General features: G+C 47.0%; 4 protein-coding genes and 1 pseudogene across 4 annotated transcripts; 2 read left to right on the forward strand and 3 right to left on the reverse strand.

The window, feature by feature from the left end:
• Positions 1 to 336: 336 nt before the first annotated feature.
• DND1 (DND microRNA-mediated repression inhibitor 1) lies at positions 337 to 2,637 on the forward strand. Its single transcript, XM_060635930.2, has 4 exons — positions 337 to 408; positions 542 to 659; positions 1,048 to 1,509; positions 2,180 to 2,637. Exons 1-4 carry the CDS (start codon positions 385 to 387, stop codon positions 2,635 to 2,637), a joined length of 1,062 nt encoding a protein of 353 aa, XP_060491913.1. The 5' UTR covers positions 337 to 384.
• On the reverse strand, positions 2,054 to 7,290 carry WDR55 (WD repeat domain 55). The gene is made up of 7 exons (XM_078450418.1): positions 6,972 to 7,290; positions 4,633 to 4,733; positions 4,463 to 4,550; positions 4,192 to 4,371; positions 4,003 to 4,102; positions 3,746 to 3,915; positions 2,054 to 3,662 (listed from the first exon to the last, which is right to left on the reverse strand). The coding sequence occupies exons 1-7, from the start codon at positions 7,160 to 7,162 to the stop codon at positions 3,344 to 3,346; spliced, it is 1,149 nt and encodes a 382-aa protein (XP_078306544.1). The 5' UTR covers positions 7,163 to 7,290; the 3' UTR covers positions 2,054 to 3,343.
• A 715-nt stretch (positions 7,291 to 8,005) lies between these two features.
• LOC132677496 (large ribosomal subunit protein eL42-like) lies at positions 8,006 to 8,934 on the reverse strand (annotated as a pseudogene).
• Positions 8,935 to 10,549: 1,615 nt separating this feature from the next.
• Positions 10,550 to 21,634, reverse strand: IK (IK cytokine). Its single transcript, XM_060635947.3, has 20 exons — positions 21,498 to 21,634; positions 20,882 to 20,948; positions 18,691 to 18,783; positions 18,283 to 18,342; positions 17,045 to 17,212; positions 16,760 to 16,874; positions 16,297 to 16,367; positions 16,050 to 16,096; positions 15,072 to 15,235; positions 14,457 to 14,565; positions 14,113 to 14,152; positions 13,734 to 13,953; positions 13,558 to 13,576; positions 13,005 to 13,083; positions 12,470 to 12,550; positions 12,158 to 12,215; positions 11,314 to 11,402; positions 11,046 to 11,154; positions 10,845 to 10,879; positions 10,550 to 10,757 (listed from the first exon to the last, which is right to left on the reverse strand). Exons 1-20 carry the CDS (start codon positions 21,511 to 21,513, stop codon positions 10,730 to 10,732), a joined length of 1,668 nt encoding a protein of 555 aa, XP_060491930.1. The 5' UTR covers positions 21,514 to 21,634; the 3' UTR covers positions 10,550 to 10,729.
• A 153-nt stretch (positions 21,635 to 21,787) lies between these two features.
• On the forward strand, positions 21,788 to 24,015 carry NDUFA2 (NADH:ubiquinone oxidoreductase subunit A2). Its single transcript, XM_060635975.2, has 3 exons — positions 21,788 to 21,929; positions 22,061 to 22,167; positions 23,805 to 24,015. The coding sequence occupies exons 1-3, from the start codon at positions 21,829 to 21,831 to the stop codon at positions 23,894 to 23,896; spliced, it is 300 nt and encodes a 99-aa protein (XP_060491958.1). The 5' UTR covers positions 21,788 to 21,828; the 3' UTR covers positions 23,897 to 24,015.
• Positions 24,016 to 24,049: the final 34 nt, after the last annotated feature.

The following is a 24,049-nucleotide window of genomic DNA, read 5'->3' on the forward strand; positions in this document are numbered from 1 at the left end:
CTGCTTGTGTCACTATTGCTTAGCCCTGCCTTTCCCTGTGGGAGCCTGGGCCTCCCATTTCAACCACTTAAGCGGTGTAAAATGGGGAGAAGAACTTACATTAGGCTACGAGCTCTTCCCCAGGGTGAAGGGTGCCGCCAGCCAGCGCACATCCATGCCCTAGGAGGTGAGACTGCGAGCACATCCACCCGCTAAGGTTCCTAGTTTTCACCTGCGGGTAGGAGGTTTCCGCAGCGCACGTGCAGTGGATACCCCCACCCCTTTGGGAGGCGGGGTCGTGTTCAGAGCCAATGAGAGCTTGGGGGGTGGAGGGGTAGGGAAGCTTCCAGAGGCAGACGGGGGAGGAGGTTATAAAGCGAGTACAGAGTAGCTGGCGGGATAGCCATGCAGTCCAAGCGGGAATGTGAGGTAAGGTGGTTAGCGAGATGGGGTCGACAAGCGCCACCAGCGCTGGGAGTGGGGACTCCTTGGGCTGCAGCTCCACAGGCGAGGTGGCGGCGGCGCGGTGATCCGCCATTCCAACCAGCCCTTTCCCCTTCAGCTGTGGTGTGAGAGGGTGAATCCGGAAAACAAGGCAGCTTTGGAGGCATGGGTCAGGGAGACGGGCATCCGCCTGGTGCAGGTGAACGGGCAGAGGAAGTATGGCGGGCCACCCCCAGGTACGGTAGTCCCACCCTACGCCATCCTTGATGGTCCCGGCTGGCACCCTCTTGGGGGCGGGCGGGGTGTTCTATCCCGGGGCTGTGCAGTCAGAAACCTCTAACCCGTTGCACCCCTTCCACCCAAGAAGCTGAGAAAACTTGTCTGTAGCTCTCCACCCACCCCGCCCGTCCGCCCCCTCGAGGGAGGGTGCCGGTCTTAAGGTGCACCCACTCTGCTAGCCCCGTTGTTAGTTCGGGCGCCTAGTTATGCCCGCGAGTCGGGGTGCGAGTGTTGCGCCCATTTCACAGATGTTTGCACATGGGCTCTCTCGCGCTGGGTTCCTGGGTTCGAACCTGGAACCATGCGGTAGGATGACGGTGCTCCTTTCCCACCCACTTCCCCCAGGCTGGGTGGGCAGCCCGCCGCCGGCCGGCTCAGAGGTGTTTATCGGGCGGCTGCCCCAAGACGTGTACGAGCACCAGCTGATCCCACTGTTCCAGCGCGTGGGCCGGCTCTACGAGTTCCGCCTGATGATGACTTTCAGCGGCCTAAACCGTGGCTTCGCCTACGCCCGCTACAGTTCGCGGCGCGGCGCCCAGGCCGCCATCGCCACGCTGCACAACCACCCGCTGCGGCCCTCCTGCCCGCTGCTCGTGTGCCGCAGTACTGAGAAGTGCGAGCTGAGTGTGGACGGGCTGCCTCCGGGGCTGAGTCGCCGCGCGTTGCTGCTCGCGCTGCAGCCCCTGGGTCCCGGCCTGCAGGAGGCGCTGCTGATGCCCAGCCCTGGGCCAGCGCCCGCGCAAATTGCGCTGCTGAAGTTCAACTCGCACCGCGCCGCCGCCATGGCCAAAAAAGCCCTAGTGGAAGGTATGGGAGCTAGGGGGTGGGGGGGCCGCTGGTTGGGGCCAAACACATTATGCCGTGCACTTTTACACGTCAGCATATAGTGTAAAGAGCAAGATAGTAGCGTTAAGAATCCCTGAGTTTTCGACCTCATGCTATTTAACCTGAGATTTTTAAATTTACGTTTGTGCTACCTACCAGCTACCATCTATGGTAACTTTAAAGCTTTCCAGGCATTATCTTGTAACTTAATCAGCATCCCAGTGACACACACAGACTGATCTTCCTCTTTAGATATGAAAAGAGACAGTTTTGAGATTGATTCGCCCAAGGTAGTCCTACCGAGTCTACCTTTTATCTACTGTAGAACTTCCTTCCTCAGGCTGTTTTGAGAATTAGGTGGCACTTAGCACATTCCCTGATTCTTGGCAGGTATTTGCAGTAAAGGTTAGCTATTATGATGGTTATAAGGTAGACAAAGCCTGCATCAACCAGCATTCCAACAAGGAAATTTAGGAGATAGCAGTTACTACACCCCCTTTACAAAGAAACACAATGAAGCCTGGAGAAGTTGCTCAAGGTTACACTACCAGGAAATGGGGAGGCTAGAAATTAAACAGGCTTGTGTTGATAGGGCTTGGGGGCTCAGGATCCAGGGGTTCGACCTGCCCTTGTCTCTGCCTTTTTTCTGCAGGGCAGTCACGCCTCTGTGGAGAGCAGGTGGCCGTGGAGTGGCTCAAACCAGATCTGAAGCAGCGACTCCGCCAGCAGCTGGTGGGCCCCTCCCTGCAGTGCCTACAGCCAGAGGGCAGTCGGTTGGCCCTGGCCAGGGACAAGCTAGAGTCCCAAGGGGCTCGGGGTGCCCTGCAGCTGTTGTGCCAGCGGATGAAGCTGGGCAGCCCTGTGTTCCTCACCAAGTGTTTGGGCATGGGCCCTGCTGGCTGGCACCGCTTCTGGTACCAGGTGGTGATCCCTGGGCATCCAGTGCCCTTCAGTGGTCTCATCTGGGTTGTGCTGGCCCCAGATGTGCAGAATGGGCATGAGATGGCTAAGGATGCTGTGTCTGCAAGGTTGCTAGAGGCACTGAGTGCCTCTAGAGCCAGTCTTATACCGACTGGTGGGGCTGAGGCAGGTACCGTGGTTAAGCAGTGACCATGTCCTCTTCACAGGCAGCCCAAACGAGTTGACAGAGCCTGCATCAGTCCCCAGCCCAGCAGGCCTGGGCAGCCACCATCAGATTTCAAACGGGGAGGAAGATGGGCTCTGCCCTACCTCTGACACAGCCTCCCCTTTGGGGCAGGGCCCCAGTACACCTGGGACAGCTCTGGTTTGGCTAAGTTGTGGTGAGGGACCTTGCCATGCCCCTCCCAGCCCAGGGACTAACCTTGGCCCTTTGGTATTCCTTGGCCGTTCTGTGTGATACATACACAAACCTTCCTCCTCCTCCCACAGCTTAATATGAATCTCACTTCTTATTTTGTTGATTTGTCATTTTTGTTGATTTTATTTGGGGGCTGGCTGAGCCAAAGGTTCAGAAATCTGCTTTATGTCCCCAGTACTTTACATTCTGGTGTATGTGTGATGTTGGGTTTTTCTATGCTGGTTGTATTTATATTAAACGCCTGGTTGGTGTACACCTGTGTCCGTGCTGTCTTGCCCCAGCTGCGGGCTTCTCTTACACTGGTAGAGTAGCCGCTACAGGGCAAGTGCTTTGTCACGCGCGCCCTCGGTCCTGCATCTCTAGCTATGCATCTTGTGCGCTGCACAAGAGTATGATAAATAAATAGCCTCTCTGGTATCCAGCCCAGGAAGCAAGACTTCCCCAGGGAGGACCCATCTTGAGATTCACCTCATCCCCTCAATCACTTTCATCCTCACTCTCCTCCCCTTCCTTCTGAGCTGTGGAGCCTTCTTCCTCCCTGAGTCCTGCAAAGAAGTCATCTGTGCTCCAAGCCTTACTGCTTAGGGCCCGGAGGGGCCCTCCCTTTTTCTTCCGCTGGCGGTAGTCATCCACTACCACAGTCCGCAGCTCGGCCATGTTCCAAAACTTAAGGCGCTGGTCATGGCCACTGCTGGCCAGGAAGCAGCCACAGTGGGAAAGGGCAAGCTTCTCCACAGGCTCTCCAGCATGCTGGCCCACAGTGCCCACCACTCGGTTTGGAAGGATATTGACAGCCCTGGGCAGAGAGAAAAGAGTGTTGGGTCCTGGCTGGTTGGGTCTGACCCTCATGTGATCTTAGGACTCTCCAGTTTCTCTCACCTGATGATTCCATCAGTGGAGCCAGTGCACAGCAGGCTCTCAGTGACTGGAACCATGCAGTCAATAGACTCAGCTCTTAGGGCAAACCGATCACTTGTGGCCCCAAAGCCGTTCCAGTTGAAGAGATATATAGTACCTTCACTGGAGCCACAGGCCACCTTCTTTCCATACTGTAGGGAAATGGAGAAAAACATGTCTGTGGCACTCCTTCAGACCAGATTGCTAGCATAATCCCAAACTCTCATACCCATCTGTACTTTCATGAGGGTGACCGAGGTCAGGTCTCCAGACTGCGGCTCTGAGAGCAGTTCAAACCGGCGTCGCCTGATGTTGAAGACACCAAGGCAGCCATCCCCACTGTAGAGAGAGCAGAGCAGCAGGCTTGGCCAAAGCTCCCAGTGAGGGAGACATTTAATAGGGAAGGGGAAGCAGCTTTGAGGCTGTACCTGGCTGTCAGCAGCAGCTTCTTAGCTGGGTCCAGAGTCATGTCGGCAATATACTCCTCGTGCTGCCGCATATCCATTAAGGGGCCCTCCTTCCGCTGGTCCCAGAGCCGGATGCCACCTGTGTCATCCCCAGTGGCCAGGACATGCTCATCTACCAGCAGGAGACTGTTGATGGGGGCACTAGAGGTACGGAGCTTCTTGAGCCATTTTTGTTCCAGTAGGGACTTAACCAACTTACCCTTGACCTCAACACACAATTGGCTCCCCTTACCCATGAGCCTTGGATATGCGTCTTTCCAGTCGGCCCTGCTCCACATCTAGAACGTGGATGGCTTTGTCCTTGGAGACAGTAACAAGTTCTGGGGGAAAAGGTGCTCAGGTCATGGTGCTGCTCACTGATCCCTTGCCACCGTATCCCTGGCTGCCTTCCCCAATACTCACTCTGCCCATCTTCAGAGAAGACCACGGCTCGACAGGATTTGAGGTGGTGACCTGAAGACCAGAGCTCCTTGGTTTCTCCCTCTTGGCAGGAGTAGGAAAAGCTGGGGGGGGGGGGGGGGGGGGGGAAGGGGGGAGGAGACTGAATGACCCCAGATCTTGGCAGCATGGAACATAAAGACTACTCAACCTTCCAACATACCTAGGAACTCACACTTGCACACCACCAAACCCAAAGAGCTCGCCATCCCATTTTTCCGCTTTCAGTGAGCTTCAAATGTTCTGTCTTTAATTCAATATACGTTAATTCAAAGTGTATTTGCTCAGGATTTTGTAAGCTGACCCCACAACATCATTACAAAGCAAAGCCCCAGCCTCAGGAAGTACTAGATCTGGACCACTATGGAGAGCATGAGATATTTACTGAAGTCAGAAGAGCCCCAGGAGCTGGAAATGTAAAAATCAACAAGACAGGGCTCTTGTACCCCGGGTAACAACTGATTACAGGACACTGTGGCCACATGGCCACATGATGAAAAGGAGGTAGGATCAAAATGGAGGTGGAGCAGAGAAACACAAGACTGAAAGCTCAGCTTTGAGGCAAATACTTGTCCACAGTGTATTACCAGTGCCTACCTCAGAGCAGATCTTCAAAAAGGACCAATGACTAAGTGCTTGCCAGTGAGTTTCAGATGAGCAGAACTGTATCTGCTTATTATTTGCTCTGTCCCAGTGCCTTAAAGATGAGAGCCCTGGAAAGCTAAGGTTACGAAATGAGTTGGGTCATGTGAAGCAATTCACCTGGCAGATACTGGAGGTACATATCAATGTCTCTTCTAGGGTAGAGACAAGGAATGAGGTGGGTTCCACTGGCAGGAGTGGAATGGCTGAATCTGGAAAAATGAGTTAGACTAGACTTGGGATCATAGGCCAAGCAGAATTATGAATTTAGTCCTATGGGAAAAGGAACCTCTTTGGAATGGTCATGGGAGAAGTCAGAAACCTGCCAAAAGGCAGTGGCTGGGAGTAGAGAAGAGGAGAAAAACCTGACGCAATGAGGGTGTGAGTAAAGCTGGAGGTCCAGAGGTACTCCCAAGTGTATGGCATGAAGTATGAAAGGCAGTAGAACAGAACCCACATTTGTTGAACTCCGGTGCTGTAGTATATACACCTGACACTCTGCAACATAGGTACAGACATACCTCCTTTCATTGTGCCTCACAGATACTGTATTTTTTACAAACTGAAGGTCTGCAGCGACTCTATGGTATGTATGTCTATCCATGCCATTTTTCAATAGCATTTGCTTACTGTGTGTCTCTGTGTCACATTTTGGTAATTCTTGCAAAATTCCAAAGTTTTTCATGATATTTGTTATAATGATCTGTGATCGTGATTATGACTCACTCAGATTATAGTCAGTATTTTTTTAGCAATCAAATATTTTTTAATTAAGGTATGTATATTGTTATTTAGACATAATGCTAATGCACATTTAATAGACTACACTATCGTGTAAACTTAACTTACACGCACTGGGAAACCCAAAAATTCCTATGACTCACTTTATTGCAATGGTCTGGAGCCAAACATGCAATATCTCAGAGGTAAGCCTCTATTATTATTCCTATTTTTGAAGACGAAAATATGGAAGTTAACTTGCCCAAGGTGACTGAAGCTAATGAGGAGGCTGAGGTTTAAATTCATTAAGTAAATCTGACAGCACAACTCTTCTGGCTAAAACCTTCAGTGGCTTTTCACTGCTTCCACCCTACTTCTAGTTCAAAATCAAACACGTATTGAGCACCTACCCTTGTCTAGAAGCAGGAGATATAACGGAGAACAAAACGGACTACAGAATACAGAAAAGTGTTCCTCAAACTCCACTCATGACCCATTAATGAGCTGCAACCAGCATTTTATGTGTGTGCCTGCAATAACGATTAATAAACAGATACATTTAAAAGATAAGAGGATGAATAAAACACAGTTAAGGGGGAAGTGAGCGAGGGCCAGGTAGTCAAGACTTTAAAAGCCAGATTAAGGAGTTTGGACCTAATCCTAAAAACAAGGTAAACTATTGAAGGGTTTTAATCAAGAAAGAGAGGTGGTGGGTTTTGTGTTTTTGAAAGATTAAAACAGGCAAGAAGCAAAGTGGGGGGACCGCATTGGCCCTGTTTCAGGGTCAGGTAACTAACTGGTTTAAAACCAAATGCTGTTGAACGAATAAGACCACTTCAGTCTTCTAAAACTTGTCTCCCTGCAACTTTTCTCTCCTCGTCCCACCTCTATCCCTGGGAAGCTTCCAGATCCGGCAGACCCCTGCCCTGCCCAGCACTTACACGTACACGTCCCCGTCCACGTCCCCCGCCGCCAGAAAGTTGCGGGTCGGATGGAACGCCAGCCCACTGGCTGGAGCTTCCAGCACGATGTCTTCCGGAGTGTCCCGGATGCGGATTGGGGCTTCCGTGGAGTTGGGGTCTTCCTCGTCGTTCTCATCCTCCACAGGCCTCTCCTCACACGTGCGGTCCATGCACCAGAGGAATCCGGACCGCTCAAGAGCGCACCGGTAAGCCCAAAACCCTTCCACACGGCTGGAGGAGGGGCCCAGATTCCCCTTCCGCCTTTGGGGCGGGGCCGGAAGTGGCGCTAAGACGCGTAAAGTCCCGGCAGGCTGCAGGTATCGTGGGTGTAGTGCATCCCAGGGACCTGGTCCTCAAGTTGTAGTTCCCCGTGTTGCCGTGGCCCTTTTTTTTGGCCAGGTAGACGGCACAACCGTCATTGCTCTCCTTGGTCAAATCACCTAAAGTTGGGAACTGCCTTTAAGTCCTTTCCCCTCATCCTGATCGATGCTGACAGGTAGGGTACTCCCTCCCGCAACTATAAAGGATGATTTGCCGCCCTCGAGATAGCAGAAGGGGACGCCAGCAGTTCGTGGCTTCGTGAAGCCCATGGACGGCCTCTAGGTTAGTCCTGCAGCAGCGAAAGCCCCACACCGCGAGAATTTGATACGCGGGGTCTTGGACAGCAAGCACCTCAAGCGCACGCTTAAGCTGCTGCGTTGCGTGCTCCACATCTTCCGGGCCAAAGGAACAGCGTCCTGCCGGTTCCTACAGTTTGGCTGCATACTCTCAGTGGGGCAGACCAACAGTGCTCAGAGCTGCCAAGGAGTTGCTGAAGAGGAAAATGGGCACAACAGTTGACGTTCTGAACATTCTGGTTACCAAAGGCTCCATAAAGATGGGAGCACTCTCTGGTGGGGAACATAAAGAGCACAGCTTCTGTGGTTGAAGAGAAGTTTCTCACATAACTGTAATGCTAAGCCTTCTAAGACATATGCTGATGCCCAAAGCCCTTAATAAGAGGTGAGTGAGGTGAGGGACCTCAGAGAAGCTCTATGTCCTGTGTGAATGGAAAAGTTGCCATGTGGTGTTGGGGGTCCTTGTCACTCACCATGTGGACAACCAGAGGACCTCGGTCATGTCCACAAGTCTTGGTGATATTTGCAGAAACTGATTTTAATTTTTTTAATATATTTTTTAATGTTTATTTCGAGAAAGAGTGTGAGCAGAGGGGAAGGGCAGAGAGAGAGCAACACAGAACTCAAAGCAGGCTCCAGGCTCCCAGCTGTCAGCACAGAGCCCGATGGGGGCACAAACCCCATGAGATCATGACCCACAGATCAGGAGATCATGACCTGAGCCAAAGACCCACCCTTAACCGACTGAGCCACCCAGGCACCCCCAAAAATTTTTTCTAAGGTAAGCTCTACAGCCAGTATGGGGCTTGAACTCACACCTTTAGTTCAAGAGTCACATGTTCTACTGACCAAGTCAGCCAGCCAGGCTCCTCTGTAGAAACTGATTTTTATTATTTAACATAACCTCAAGATGTTATTGTCTTCATAATATAACCAAATATAAACCTTAGAACTGGATCATTTGGCCCTTTCTCTTATTTCCTCCCAGTTCAAAATGCTTGCATTTCTTAATAGCCAGCATTTTCTTAGATCTGCTGTTGGGCTCAATACATTCAACCCTCGGCACAATCATCTTTGTAATCTTAGGCTTTTGCTAGAAAATCAGTTTAGTGTGCCCACCATAACCACTCTGCTTCCTGTCATAACGCTGCTTTCCCTGGGCTTACAGAGAATCTTTGCCTTTTTTGTACTGTGTACACTCTGTGGGGTTGGTGCTTGCCATACTTCTTGCAGAAAGTCTGGCAGGTTTTAGGAACATTGACTATGATTGCAAGAGCTCTGCTGCCATGGAAAGAAAGAGCCAGAAACAATTTTTTTTCTAATGTTTTTTATTTATTTTTGAGAGAATGCAAATGAGGGACGAGCAGGCTCCATGGTGACAGCAATGATCCTGTCGTGGTGCTCAAACTCACGAACTGTGAGATCATGACCTGAGCTGAAGTCAGATGCTCGACCGACTGAGCCACCCAGGCACCCCCAGAAATGAATTTTAAACTGAGTCAACTCCCAGGTCTTGTTTTTTAAATTAAGCTCTATGCCCAACATGTCATTTGAACTCATGACCCTGACATCAAGAGTCACATGCTCTATGGACTGAGCCAGCCACACACCCCCAAACGCCAGGTGTTAAATTTAATGACCCTCTAGGTATCTTTATCTGAGCCAGGTTTCTGTGACCCTTAACTGAGACCACTGCTTCAACCATGAGACCAGGATGTCCTTTACTGTCTGATATTAGGCATTCTAGGTGCTGTTGCAGACAAGGCCCAATTTCATCCTTCTAGGTGCCATGCACAAAGCTGGCTTCCTCAAATGATCTTGCCCTATCAAGCTAAAAGTGACCAAAAGCAAGGCAAAAAGTTAAGGTGGCCTTCTACCTTTCTTGGACGGGTCTTAGGCTCAGGGTAAGAAGTGGCAGCTAGGCATCCAGTCAGAAAATAAATGATGACCCTATGAGCACCAGACCTTAAAGTGCTAGCAATGAGCAGAGAGGGGGAAAAGGTTGGGGATGGAATGATTCGGAGGCCAGGGACCCACCTTGGGCATTGACAAACATTTCAGGGTGTTGAAGGGCACCAAACCCTGCTGGCCTAGCATAGGGAGCCCCCCCAAGGCACTTACCAGGATTATCTCTTCAGCCAGAGAATCAGCAATTTGTGCTTAGAATTACTAAAAGCACGGGGCGGGGGGGGGGGGGGGGGGGGGTATAAATTCATTTTTATTCCCATGATTGTCCTCAGGTACCTTCACCTAGAGCTTAGTCCTGCACAACCTTGAAATGTTCATTTTTATTCCCATGATTGTCCTCAGGTACCTTCACCTAGAGCTTAGTCCTGCACAACCTTGAAATGTTCATTTTTATTCCCATGATTGTCCTCAGGTACCTTCACCTAGAGCTTAGTCCTGCACAACCTTGAAATGAGACTGGTAGCCCACTGGGTGGACCCGAATTCCCAGGGAATCTCTGTCCTAAGAATAGGCCACATATGGCCCTGAATGCCTCTGTTATTTGAGACCAATCATCCTTATGTTCCTGTTTACCTCTTGCCCATCCGTGAGGTCATTACGTCCTTCTCCACTAGGCGTCCTGGCTAGGATCCTTATCCAGCAATCTAGAACCATGGCTTAAAGAAGGTCTGAGCTAACTTTCCACATGTACATTTTACACAATCAGTGGAATTCCTCTTGGTGATTCAGGGGTCCTGAAAGGAGGATGCTGAACACAGAGAAGACAGCATAGCAGGTTAACAAGGTTTTGATTTTTTTTTTAAGTTTATTTATTTTAAGAGAGAGAGGGAGAGCGGGGGGAAGGGTTTGCAGAGAGTGAGGGAGAGAGAGAATTCCAAGCAGCCTCCACACTGTCAGAGCGGAGCCCAGACACAGGGCTTGATCCCACGAACCATGAGATCATGACCTGAGCTGAAATCAAGAGTCAGACACTTAACAGACTGCACCACCCAGGGTGCCCCCAGGTTGACCAGTTTTAATGGAACTAAATGATTATACAACATTTTATATACATTCACAGAAAGACACTTTGCAACTCTTTGGGGAATTATAGAAAGCAAACAGTGGCAAGCACATCCTTGTGGTGAATCTTTTTGCAGTTGGAACCAGAGATTAGTATTTTGGTCTTTTCACTTCAACTCTGCAATGGAAGGAAAAAGGTGTTGGCATAAGATCAGTACTCTAACCAATTATTACAGTGCCCCAGAGGAAAAATGCTACTGCTCACCCATCAGCCTCCATCTTCTTCCTCTTCTCAATGATCTACAAAAAAGAACAGTTAACACACAACAGTTATGCTGTGAGCCTAAGCTCACCTAAGACGCAAGTCTGACCGCTCTCCTTTGCTCTCCAACCCCCTGCCTGTTCCTGCATCTGTGGGCCATTGTCTCCCTCAGATGAAGTCCACCTAAGAGGCAGTCTCACTTACTGCACTAATCTTCTTCCACTGTCGATCTAGTTCTGCCTTATCATTGGTTTCCTTGAAGCGCCTGGTCTTCCGCCCTTCAGACATCTTGATACCATACTGGAATGCAGCTCTGAGAATAAAGGACATTTGGGAGAAAGAAGGCATCAGAGGTTGCATAGCAGTAGCAAGGTGTTCCCAGATGGCCCTGTGACTAGAGAACCTGTTCTGGTGAAGGCTGGCCCATCATCATCCCTCTCCTCAATCTTTGGCCATATTTAGTACAACTCACTTGGGCAAAGCCTCCTTGTTGTTCATATACTCGCTGTATTCCTCCTGGGTATCAAAGTCCCAGCGGCCTAAGGGGCCTTTCTTATTACCCTGTTAGAGACACAGTGAGAACAGGGAAGTTAGAAATGTCAGCGGAAACAGAATTTTAGCTCTTAATAAAACCAGGTTCTCCCACAATCTTGTTTCATCATTCATAAATCCCACCCTAATAAATGCTTACTATGTACCAAGCATTATTCTGAACACTTATTTAATTTCCTCAAATTCTATTAAAAAACAACCATATTCCTCCGAATTCTCTCGATGAGGAAACTGAAGCATAAGCAGTAAAATAAGTTGTCATGGTCACAAAACTTGGCAGAGCCAGGGTTCAGCAAGTCTCCAAGATGGAATTACACCATGCTCAACCACTGCAGTAAAAACAAGGAAAAACTAGTTGAAATTTCGCCACCATTAATGGTATTATTTGTTAAGGTATTTTTGTTTTTAAGACAGAGAAGAACATTTCAATCCTGCTAGAATAAAATTCAGTTATTTTTCTCAAGACTGAAGTTCCTTCCTACTCTTTCTATTTATGCACTAAAGGCTTGCTTACTGCCTAGTACAGAAATCAAAGCCTGGCATTTTGTAGGAAATAAATCTATTTGGGGCATATCTCATTTGCTTCTGGACAGATACGTTAAAGGTTAAGCTTCTCATGACTCACAATGCTGCTGTTCTTAGTGCTGCAGTGGAGGAAAAGTTAAGGCCCAGAAAACAAGACACAGATCTTTGGGGAGGGGGGAGGGGGATACTGCTGAAGAGTAACTACCCCCAAATCCCTACCCATCCTTCCAACTCCACACCTGGTCCATTTTGCTGTAATCCACCTCCTCATCACTATCCACGGCCATGTCATCCATCCTGGAGAGAAGCAACAGTTAAAGAGATGGTGCAGACCCATACTCCTATGCTTTATCCAGAAACCCACCCAACTAAGATGCCATATGCCTAGAAATGACAACTGCCACCCCCAGACCTCCCACCCAGAGCCTCAAAGAACAGTTCATCCAAATAAGTACCCATGGGTCCAAATTAATGAAATTTCCACCTCATCCCCCTCCCCACAATTTATTGTCCAATTATCCCAGCCTCCCTTCTTTAACAGTCTCACATACGTGGCTGGATAACACTCAGCATAACTGTTGGACATGCCAAAGAAGTCTCCCAGCTGCTTCTTGTCCTCTGGCTTCTTCAGCATACGCTATGTCAAAGAAAATAATTCTACCTATAGCAGAAAAGCTTCAAGAAGGAAGGGCCAAGGCCTAGAAGCCCCAACATGAAAACTTGTGAGGAGAAGGCTGTGAGCTTGCGTGAATCCTCTGAGAAATGGGAAAGTCATGGGGCACCTGGCTGGCTCAGTCAGAAGAGAATGTGACTCTTGATCTCAGGGTCGTTAAGCTCAAACCCCACACTGGGTGTAGATTACTGAAATAAACTTAAAAAAAATAATAATACCTTAAAGAAAAAAGAACAAATGTGGGGAGAAAAGGGGAAGTCACAACGAATGCAAAATTCTATCAAAATTCACCATAAGAGGTAAGAGGCAGGATGGGAGCCAGGGGTTGTGGGGAAACAGGGAGGTAGGTAGAATTGGAAAGAAACAGGACAACAGTTTTCTAGAATCCAAAAACATAGTGAAATAAAGGATATGATTCAGTGCCTTCCCAGCCAGCAGATCCAGCAAACTTTTCATTGATTGATTTGATCAACTCCTTAGCAGATCCAGGTCCTGGGGGGGAAAGGGAACTCTATTCAGAATGTCAAACAAGGAACTTTCGACCTCTTTTCCACACACACTTCTAACCTGTTTTCATAAAACCATTTTTTTAAGTAACAGAAAAAACCCTCTTTTAGTTAACATAATTTTAATCAAATTTCAACTAATAATGAGCTACTCTGGGTGAAATGGGGTTGTGTACAAAGAATACGGCCGGTGAGACCTGCCTCATGTCTTTCAGAACCGCAAAGCTGGAGGAATTGTATCTAACAGAGCAAATATGCCTGCCATTGCCCAGGAAGAGGGAGGGAACTCCGGACTCCTCTTCTTTCTATTCCATGAAGCAAGATGTGGATCTTAATGAGAACCCAGACCAGAAGTCCCACAATCCCAACCGTTGCCAGCTCTGAACTCTAGGATAGACTCTCAGCCCAGGGCAAAGCAAGACCACCAGAGCTAATTCAAGATGTCTCAGATACAACCCACCTTTGTCAACGTCCATGGGCTGGAAAGAAAAGAGAAACTGAAGTGAGTATCACCATGAAGGATTTACACTCATTCCTCCCCACTTGACTAATCCCTGAATCAACTCCCTACCCTACCTGGCTGGGCAGGCACAGAGATGGGCAGTTCTACCGCTCGGTACCAGGGTCCTATCTCACCTCATCATCCACTTTTGGCTTCTCAAAGTAACTGTGCCTCTTCTTCTCTTCCTCTCTCTCTCTGTCCCGCTCCCGCTCCCGATCTCGTTCTCGCTCCCGTTCTCTGTCACGGTCTCTGTCTCTCTCCCGATCACGCTCTCGTTCCCGGTATCTCTCCCGCTCCTTGTCCCGAGGAGTCTTGGTTGTGGATGGCACATAATCCCCAATGTCTTCAAATATACTAGAAAAACAGAGATCCCTAGCTGCCAAAGTCACACCACTTCCACTCTCCCTGGCCATTTCTCCAGATTCTCACACCAAGGCCTCCCCAAAATGCCAAAAACAAGAAACAAAGAGCTCCTTCCTCCCTCACATCAGGTGACAGTGCTACGATACATACTTCATGTCAGCCTCAGGGGGCTTCTTCTCTTCCATCTTCCCTAAGATATAAAGAGAGTAGTGAACAAAATATTCCTGAGTTGATTCCCACTTAGCCTAAACAGCTCTGAATGCCCATCTGTTTAGAAGGTGGGATAATAAAATCTCCCAATACTCTCCCCCATCAAGTCTCAAAGCTGACCACTGCTTTCTGGGTGAGCCAAGTTAATGCTCTATTGCTCTCATTTTTTGCTGCTCTCCAGGAGCCCACCAATGTTCTAGACACAGAAGGCTCCAGCAGACCATGGTTCCACCCTCAAATGCCCCTCCAGAGTTAAGGTTTCTCTCCCTAACTCTCCAGGTTACCTTTATCCTTCTTCTTGAGCTTCTTATTGCGGGTACCCTGCCGCAGGTAGGAAAGGATCTGGGTGAGCTTGCTGATTACGATGTCATTTGTAGTCAGTGTTGTCTGGGCCTGAAAACCCCAAGTAGCAAGGATATTATCCCACAGAACAAGAATCTCTTCACTTCATTCACTTAACAAACTAAAGGACAAATTATAACCAACTAGGTGAAAACAGAGAAAGGTGTTACAGGAGATTCCAGGCAAACAGAATAGCATATACAAAGAGATCTGTGTCAGAAGTGAATCTAGCACGTTCAAGAGAGCTGGGATTCCCTGGAGAACAACAACAGGGAATCATGGTGAAAAGTGGCTCAGAAGGCCAAAAGGTGCAAGGGCAATTTCTCAATGAGAAATCACTGAAAGCTTCTCAATAGTGGTGAGGCAAAAATGTACATGTTGAAAAAGATCACACCAGCCATTTGTAAAAATCACTCCAGTGAATCTAAATTGAAATTTAGAAAGTGAAAAGTGGACAGGACTCAGTGATGGGTTAAATGTGGTGGACGAGACCCAGGGCAGAATCAAGGCTGGTTCCCAGGTTTAAGGCTCACGTAAGAGGCTCTCAAGTCACTTACCTCCATAGTGGGGCAATCTGCTTTGCTGCGGATAAGCGTGGTGGGGATATCTGTGTCTGCATACTCGTCATCCAGGTCTACCACATAGGCCATGCGGCCTGGCAGGAACAGCTCATTGCGTTCATATGCCTTGCTCCTAAACAGTGTGCGGTAAACATTGCGGCCTACAAAAACAGGACGAGCAGCAAGCATAGCCATTGAGAACCTTCTACAATTAATAGCTGCCATTTATCGAGTGCTTAACTCTGTGCCAGCCACCACTCAAACTTCACAATAGCCCTATAAGATGTGCCTTACTATCTCCTTTTAACTGATAAAGATACAAAAGTTGAGTGAAATGATTTACCTAGAATCATACAGCTACCAAGCAACAGAATAAAGAAGGGGACCCAGGCAATCTATCTCCAAAGCCTGAGCTCCTATCCAGTCTTTTACAATGTCTTCTCAAGAGCACTATGTGCCTCACATTGTATTAGGCCCTGTGAGGAAGAAAGATGCTTAATATGATAGGTACGGTGCATAAACTACTCTTCTTTGCCCCAATAATCCCATGAGGTGAATTAGCCCCATTTTTGCAGACAAACAGGTAATGTGAAGTGAAGTCAGGTGCCTAATATCACATGCCTAGTGCAGTTTCATTACCAGGATTCAAACCCAGGTCTCAGACTGCAAATTCTGAGCTTTTAATCACCAACCATGCTACCTCCTTTAACGCATAAGCTACGAGCTACTTCCCTTAATGCATAAACCACAATCTGAAACAGCTTCCAACATAATTGAGGAGACATTAATAACACACATGAAATGACTAAGTCCACATCCAATTTCTAGTAGAGCATTTTATAAGAACTAGCTACTCTGGGGGCAAGATAGAGGAAAGCAGGTTGAGGGAAAGGAGAAGCATATCCTGCTCAGAGCATTAAGTCCCTACAATTCACCTAAAATGTACAACCTTTAGCGTAGAAATTCTGTACTCACCCAAACGTGTCTTAAATTCAATTTTGTTCTCAGGATCCTCATCTTTCCTAGAAAGATAAAAATAAATTTTTTTGCTAAATGTGTTCCTACTTTTTTATCTTTTTTTTTTTTTTAATATTTATTTTTGAGAGAGAGACAAAGTGAAAGCAGGGGAGGGGCAGAGAAAGAGGGAGACACAGAATCCACAGTGTTCCTACTTTAAGTCCCACTTTTCTAAACTCTCAAGCTCTCCACAATGTTTACTTACTTGGTTTCCTTCTGGGGCTTTTCCATAAGTTCTTCCTCTTCTTTCTCTTTGCTGGCAATCTCAGCTCGTACCTAGAGTTTAGACATTTATTCATATTACATACATTTACCTAACACCACTATACACCTTGCTGTACCAGGAACTAAAGACTCAATACTAAATAAGTCAATACAGCGCTTGCCCTAAGGTAGCTTACAGCAGAAGAGACAACAAAATGTGATAACTATGATAAGTGAAATAGAAGAGCTAGGCAAAGGTACAGGAAGTAGGAGGTGAGGAATGGGGCTTAACCATACCTAGGTGATCACTTGAAGGATGAATAGTAATTAGTCCTAAACAAGAGCCACCATTAGCCCTTCTACATGGTCTGGACTAACAGAAGTCTCCCTCCTTCACCTGGAAAGGCTTGTACAAGAGCATTCAGCACTCTAGAATTACTCTCCACCCACCCACCAAGGCTCACCTTTTGAAGCAGAGCAAAATCCAAGCCTTTCACCAAATGGGTGTGTTCCATGTCACCACCCAAGAATTTGGACTCCTGGATCAACTGTCTTCTTTTCTCTGCAGCTGATTTGTCCCTATATATGGAAAGAGAACCACATTAGAATAGTCTTTTATGTCTTCAAGTCCCTCTTGAAATGGCTCAGCTGAGGCTCCAAAGTGGGTAAAGTGTTAGGTAGAACTCACACTGTGATTGCAGGATTCTGGGATGCTTAGGGAATCATACCCTGGCTGCCATGGTACTCACGCCTCAGCAGTGGGGCCCACAGCCCTGTAGTTAGCTGTGGTACTGATTAGCTCAGTTTCCTCATAATCTTTGTTTACACCATCTCGCCGTTCCTTGGCACGGTCCCGGTACTTCTCTGCTAGTTCTCTCTCTCTCTCAATTTCTTGTTGACGAAGCTTGGCATAATAACTGTGACAAGAGAAAAGCAATGCGTAAAGCTCACCAGCTGTTATCCCAAGGTCAGCAGAATTGTTCCTGCCTGTTTCCTCCAACTCTCTGGTGAAAACTCATATATGTCCTGATAGAACTGCTGGCCACCTCTTGATAGTTCTCAAAATCAGAACTACAGCATCTTCCAGATCACAGTGTTTCAATGCCACCTCAGGACATTCTGTCAATTCAGAATTCTTCAATGCCACCCAACTTTGTAGAGAATTTTCCATAGGGCAACCAGGAAGTTATCTAAATTTTTATCACCTTCCAAATTTCAACTGAAAGTCCGTCATTCCTTACTGGTCCTCCCCCGAAAGAAAGGAACAGCAAAATACCAGGTCCAGAAGTTTTAGTATCATAGAAATGAATAATGATGATAATGATGATGATGGTGATAACAGTAGACAAGTATTACTGGGTGGTTATCGTATGCCAGGCACTAATGCTAAGTGCTTATATGCACTTATATCAGCTGCACTTATATTGCAACTGATCCTCATGACAACCTGATAAAAAGTTGTGAAATCACTCTCTGTTCTACCCATGAGAATACTATTAGAGGGGCGCCTGGATGGCTCAGTCGGTTGGGCGGCCGACTTCAGCTCAGGTCATGATCTCACGGTCCGTGAGTTCGAGCCCCGCGTCGGGCTCTGTGCTGACCGCGCAGAGCCTGGAGCCTGTTTGGGATTCTGTGTCTCCCTCTCTCTCTGACCCTCCCCCATTCATGCTCTGTCTCTCTCTCTCTCAAAAATAAATAAACGTTAAAAAAAAAAAAATTAAAAAAAAAAAAAGAATACTATTAGAAAGGTTAGGCAATATGCCCACGGCTATCCAGCTAGAAACTGGTAAAGATGAGATTAAAATACTGCAGGCTGACTCCAGAGTCCTAAATTGCCACTCTACCTATCCCTCCTCTCCAGTGAAGCACAGAACCTCAAAATAATAAAAGGAAAATGTTAATCTTTATGCTCCTACTACTACCTCCTACTCCTTTCCCCCAAATACTATCCACCTTAAAGCCCAACACTCCTCCATCCTTCCTTCACCTTTTCTTTTTTCTCCTTCGTGCAGCTGGGTCTTCATCCTCATTGTACTCCCTTGGCATCCTAGAAGACAAAGAAATTCACTGATAGCGTTAGAAAACATCACAACCATCTGAAGCACTATTAAAATCATATATTCCCCAATACCTACCCCAGTATCTGAGTCCATGGGGCTGGAATGGACCTCTGTCCATTTAAGCACCAGCAGCAACTCTAGTAGTACAAGTGGTATGTGGAACATTCTGAGTTCCTAGAGCACCCCAGTCTCCACTGGGGCTTCAATCTCCAGCAGGAGACAATCAGAATCACAGTCTTCAAAAATAACTAGGCTTCCAGTTCCTAAGACATCTAATTTGGTAGATTTTCCATAGGAAGGAAATAAGAGACAGGTTGAAAGACCCCAGAACTTACTCATGGTGACGTGATTTAGAGGGTGGTGCAGATGTGGGTGCAGCCCTCGGGGTCATGAGAAGTTTCCTGAAGTCTTCATTGGTGAGTTTTGACCTAGAAGGCAAAGATTTTAAAAATGAGTACCTAGTAAAAACTGGAAAAGGAGTATGTAAAAAAAGGTTAATTTTACTGGAAACCATGACAATACAAACTAAGACAAAAACATGCCACTTTTAATGCATCACAGTGTTAACAATTAAAAAGTCTGATAAATCAAGTATGAGTGAGAATGTGGGAAGTAAACATTCTGCTGAAGGGAACATACATAAGTCAGTACAGCCGATATGAGGATAAGTTGGCAGTATCAAAATTTACATGTGTATCTCCTATGACCTAACAACTCCATTCACCTATATTTAGCTTTGCTAATTACTGACATAGGTATATTAGAAGGCCTGTAAAAAAGGTTCAGTTTCGGATATGAAGATAATAAAAACTTGGAAACAACCTAAATGTATATTAACTAGAGACTAATTAAATCATGTTTCTCAAATGTGGGGTAGATAGCAACAATGGTATAAGAGATAATTTTAATTGGTACAATGACAAAGACTTACTCCTTGGCCAAACTTCAGTCGGGCTCTTTCTGGGCCTGCTGTGCCCAGTTGTAGCAAAGAATTCTGCTAAGTGTTCCCAAGGAAGACACTGTTCAAGACTATTGTCATAGTAAGGGCAGTTGGGTGGCCCAGTCAGTTAAGTGTCCAGCTTCAGATCAGGTCATGATCTTGCAGTTCATAGGTTCGAACCCTGCATCAGGCTCTGCGTTGACAGCATGGAACCTGCCTCTCTCTCCCCTTCTCTCTGCCCAACGCCTGCTCTCAGGCATGCACTCTCTCTCTGATAAATAAATTAAAAAACTTAAAAAAAAAAAAAAGAAAAAAAGACTACTGTCATAGGAATAAAGACTACTGCAATAGGGGAGAGGAACTGACACTCAACTCTGAATATACACTGGACAAATGGAGACTTATAAAAAATTACTGGGGTGCCTGGGTGGCTCAGTCGGTTAAGCGGCTGACTTCGGCTCAGGTCATGATCTCACGGTCCGTGAGTTCGAGCCCCACGTCAGGCTCTGTGCTGACAGCTCAGAGCCTGGAGCCCATTTCAGATTCTGTGTCTCCCTCTCTCTCTGCCCCCCCCCCCCCCCCCCGTTCATGCTCTCTGTCTCAAAAATAAATAAACATTAAAAAAAATAAAAAAAAAATTACTAAAAGAACTTTTAAGCATCAAGGGTAGAAAAAGGACCCTAACTGGACCTACTTCATTACTTAAGGGGATTCTCCATAAACTGGCTTAACAGCATTCTTTGCTAAACAGGAGCCCAACAGTCCTAGTCAAAAACAGACCCCAGAGAAGCCTGATGAAAATCTGGTCAAGAAGGGAGTCCTTTTTACTGCCATGAAAATAATCTCCAAAGGGTGCCTGGGTGGCTCAGTTGGTTAAGCTTCTGACTTTGGCTCAGGTCATGATCTTATGGTTTGTGAGTTCAAGACCCACATCAGCTTTGTGCTGACAGTGCAGAGACTGCTTGGGATTCTCTCCCTCTCTCTCTGCCCCTCCCCTACTGGTGTTCTCTCTCCCTCTCCCTCCCTCTCTCCCTTCCTCCCTTCCTCTCTCTCTCTCTCTCTCTGAATAAACTTAAAAAAAATATATAATAATCTCCAAGATATGGAGTGGGGAAAACCAAGTGGCAAAATGATATATATATACACAACACCGTACCATTTAATTTTAAGACTTCAAATTATAGAGTAATAATATATTTTCCTCAGACATGCAAGTATGTATATAAATGTTAAAAAAAAAAAAAAAGGAAAAAAAAGACAAATAAAAAAGGAACAGTGGTTACCTCTAAGAAAGGGACTGGGGATGTTATTTACCCTTATTTCTACTTTAATTTTCTACAAGAATCAACTTCTGTATCATATGTAATTAAACATTAATTTTAAAAACTAGCACCCTCCCAGCCAGAATTTCCTCTCTAATACTTTGATGCAATTGACCTGATCCAGCTAAAGTTCACAGAGATAAAGAAGCAAGTGGCACAATTTTTTGGACCATCCTTGCTGACAACTTAGAATTCTTTCACCGTCACCACACCACTCTACTTGCCCCCTAGTTCATTCCCAGAGTCCCATAATGAAACACTCACTGGTGGAAGGAGTGAGGATCGTCCACATCGTGGCCATCTGGAGCCAAGGGGTTGGAGAAAGGCTCACCTAAGAAAAATAATAGGCACTAAATCTCTTTCGTGTCAGGCCCTGTGCAAAAGCTGGAATGTATCAGCGAACAATACGGATGTTTTCACGTCAAACTGCTCACAATATAGTGAGGAAGAACGGTAAGAACAAAGACAGTGACAACAGATCATAATTATGTGCCGAAGTGAGAAAATACAAGGAGCTGTTGGTGCAGAAGAGAGGGCCCCTAAACCAGCGCTGGAGGATCAGCAAAGACTTCCTGAAAATGACATCTAAGATACTGCGTGAAAGATAAATTGGCGCAATTCAAGATTAAGTGCTGGGGATAGGGGATAGTTCACAGATAAACCACCCGTTGTCACTTGGGGCAAGGACAAGGCTTAGAGACAACAGTCCGGAGATTCCCGGTTTCACTCAGGACCCAACGGCTTCGCCGGATTCCAGCGTCACACCCCGCCCTCTCTCCACCCCCCAGATTCCACACAGGGTTTAAGATCTGAGGCGAAAACAACACGCCAAGTGTCCCAAGTCCTCAAGGTAATAATGAACAGACGACCCGAGCCTTACTGTCTCGCTCTGGCATTTCGACTGCGGTGTTTCAACGCCACCAATGACTAAAGCTCCAGCGACAACACAGCACCGACAAGCTTTTTCCCACAATGCACCTCAGGAACAGCCCACAGTGCTTTGCGCTCCGCAACCTTTCCGCCACCGCCAGCTAGCCCAGACATTGGACAAAAACCAGAACGTTCCCTTGGCAATGCTTTTAAGGCATTGGCTAAACTTTAGCCTGCCCCCCTGCGTCATCTAAATATCGCGGGAACTGGAGGGTCCGCGATTGGTAGGATTAGAGAACATGACCGGAAGTCCTAGGGCGGGGAGTTAAGCGCTAGCGGAGATGGCGGCGGCTGTAGCCAGTCGCGGAATTCGGGCAAAACTGGGCCTGCGTGAAATTCGCGTCCACTTGTGCCAGCGCTCGCCTGGCAGTCAGGGCGTCAGGTGAGGCACAAGGTAGTGGGGCCGGTAAGCTTCGGGGTTCCCAGGTCATGACCTCTGTCTCCCGGGTGTTTGGGGAGGCCGGCGCGTAGATAGCACGCACAGCTCTCTTCCGCACCCCCCCCCCCCCACAGGGAATTTATCGAGAAACGCTATGTGGAGCTGAAGAAGGCGAACCCTGACCTGCCAATCCTAATCCGCGAGTGTTCCGATGTGCAGCCCAAGCTCTGGGCCCGTTACGGTGAGCGGGGGAAGCGGGCGGTCTAGGAGCTCAGTAGAACAATGGTTTGAAGAGACAGAGTCATCCAGGGGTCAAGCAGAAATCTGTAGGGAGACTGGAACTCGGACTTCGTCCTTGCTTTTGAGGTTGTTTCAGATAAATTCACATTTGCACGGTTACAGGAAGTTTCCTGTCTCTAATAGCATAGGTGTGGAGACGGGCCCGGTACTGCGTAAATTCCAAGAGCTGTTTTCGTAATTCAGAACGGGGTTCAGATGGGGAAGAAGAGATGCTAGTCAATTACCATCGATGTGGGTCCTTACACATTAGGTGTGGGCAGTGCTATACTTGGTAGTGTGAGAATCTCAGTAACAAAAACTTAAGATGATTCTGTTGAGTAATTAATGCTAAGGCGTGTTGAGTGCTTTCTTGCCTAAATCTCATTTAATCTTCATTAATCATATGAGGGGGTGTTTGGTTTTCTTCTCATTGTAGAGATGAGAAGGATGAATAAAAATTTTGATGCAGCAGGGTCACCTGGCTGGTTCAGTCAATAGAGCATGTGACTCTTGATGTGGGGGTTGAGTTCAGGCCCAACATTGGGTGTGGAGCTTACCAAAAAAAATTTTTTTTATGGAACATAACTAAGGTTATGCAGCTAGGATACAACAGAGTTGAGCCTTTTACACGTGTTCCCCCTTTTTAGGATGCACTTCTACCAGATTTTCATGGCTAGCTAGCTGTAATTCAGGTTGTTGTTATTCAGGTCTGAATATGTGTATCACCTCCTCAATAAGGAATTCCCTGGCAAGTTATGTAACAATGCCCTTAGCACCTTTTGCTCATATTCCCAATTTAAGTTTTCCATAATCTGAAAATTAAATTGCTTGACACATAGTAGGCACACAGTACCTATTAGACTTACTGAATAATGGTATTGTGGTCACAGTTTTAACTACACCTTTGCCTAGGAATGACAGAAGAAAATAAAATCACACTTAAGGTAGACTGGTTCTAACAGTGGGTAACTGCAGTATGTATTAAAAACTGGGGAGGGAGCGCCTTGGTGGTTCAGTTGGTTAAGCATCTGACTTTGGCTCAGGTCATGATCTCACAGTTGGTGAGTTTGAGCCCCACTTGGGCTCTGTGCTGACAGCTCACAGCCTAGAGCCTGCTTCAGATTCTATACCTCCCTCTATCTCTGCCCCTCTGCTGCTCGCACTGTCTCTCTCTCTCCCTCAAAATAAATAAACATTTTTTTTAAATGGGGAGTAAAAAGTCAATAGACTAGAGGAGATGGATACAGATGAGTGTATACTAGGACTATGGGAGCCATAGACTTGGCACCTAGCCAAGGCTAGGCCCATGCAAACTGTGCTCAATAGTAAATACCTACCAGGCCCCTAAAAACTGCCCCGAAACACCTTCCTTCCCATTGTGGCCACCCAGAATCACCCCAAATTCTAGTCAGACCTGTGCTTCCTAGAGGTATTTGACACCCAATGGATAAATTCTAGGCATCCCAAATACATCTTGGTGATATCTCATTACTTTTCCTATTCTCACAAAACTGTAAGTTAAAGACAAAGACCTTTTATTAATATCTTAGTACCCCCTCAGTGCATATTGGATATTTAATTACTTCTCTGTCTCCTCAGCATTTGGCCAAGAGAAGAATGTCTCTTTGAATAACTTCAGTGCTGATCAAGTAACCAGAGCCATGGAGAATGTACTAAGTGGCAAAGCCTGAAGGTGAAGCCTCCACTGATTGTTAAGAGCAACAGCCCCAAAGCTTGGGCTATGCTGGACTGAGTAAAATGTGGGGAAAATGTGTTCTTCTGTTATTTATAAAGCTTGTGCTGAAAAATACCATCTCTGGATGCCCTTATTTTCCCCTCCACCC

Source organism: Panthera onca, chromosome A1 (genome assembly GCF_046562875.1).
Source record: "Panthera onca isolate mPanOnc1 chromosome A1, mPanOnc1 haplotype 2, whole genome shotgun sequence".
Classification (NCBI taxonomy): domain Eukaryota; kingdom Metazoa; phylum Chordata; class Mammalia; order Carnivora; family Felidae; genus Panthera; species Panthera onca.

Coding starts and splice junctions, on each gene's coding strand:
- DND1 (XM_060635930.2), top strand. CDS start 385: ATGCAGTCCAAGCGGGAATGTGAG. Junction 409..541: donor AGTCCAAGCGGGAATGTGAG/GTAAGGTGGTTA, acceptor TTTCCCCTTCAG/CTGTGGTGTGAGAGGGTGAA. Junction 660..1,047: donor GTATGGCGGGCCACCCCCAG/GTACGGTAGTCC, acceptor CACTTCCCCCAG/GCTGGGTGGGCAGCCCGCCG.
- IK (XM_060635947.3), bottom strand. Junction 16,368..16,759: donor ATTTTGCTCTGCTTCAAAAG/GTGAGCCTTGGT, acceptor TCTAAACTCTAG/GTACGAGCTGAGATTGCCAG. Junction 14,153..14,456: donor GCTCAAGAAGAAGGATAAAG/GTAACCTGGAGA, acceptor TTTATATCTTAG/GGAAGATGGAAGAGAAGAAG.
- NDUFA2 (XM_060635975.2), top strand. CDS start 21,829: ATGGCGGCGGCTGTAGCCAGTCGCGGAATTCGGGCAAAACTGGGCCTG. Junction 21,930..22,060: donor CCTGGCAGTCAGGGCGTCAG/GTGAGGCACAAG, acceptor CCCCCCCCACAG/GGAATTTATCGAGAAACGCT. Junction 22,168..23,804: donor CAAGCTCTGGGCCCGTTACG/GTGAGCGGGGGA, acceptor CTGTCTCCTCAG/CATTTGGCCAAGAGAAGAAT.
- WDR55 (XM_078450418.1), bottom strand. CDS start 7,162: ATGGACCGCACGTGTGAGGAGAGGCCTGTGGAGGATGAGAACGACGAG. Junction 4,551..4,632: donor CTTCTCTGAAGATGGGCAGA/GTGAGTATTGGG, acceptor CTTTTCCCCCAG/AACTTGTTACTGTCTCCAAG. Junction 4,372..4,462: donor CGCATATCCAAGGCTCATGG/GTAAGGGGAGCC, acceptor CCGTACCTCTAG/TGCCCCCATCAACAGTCTCC.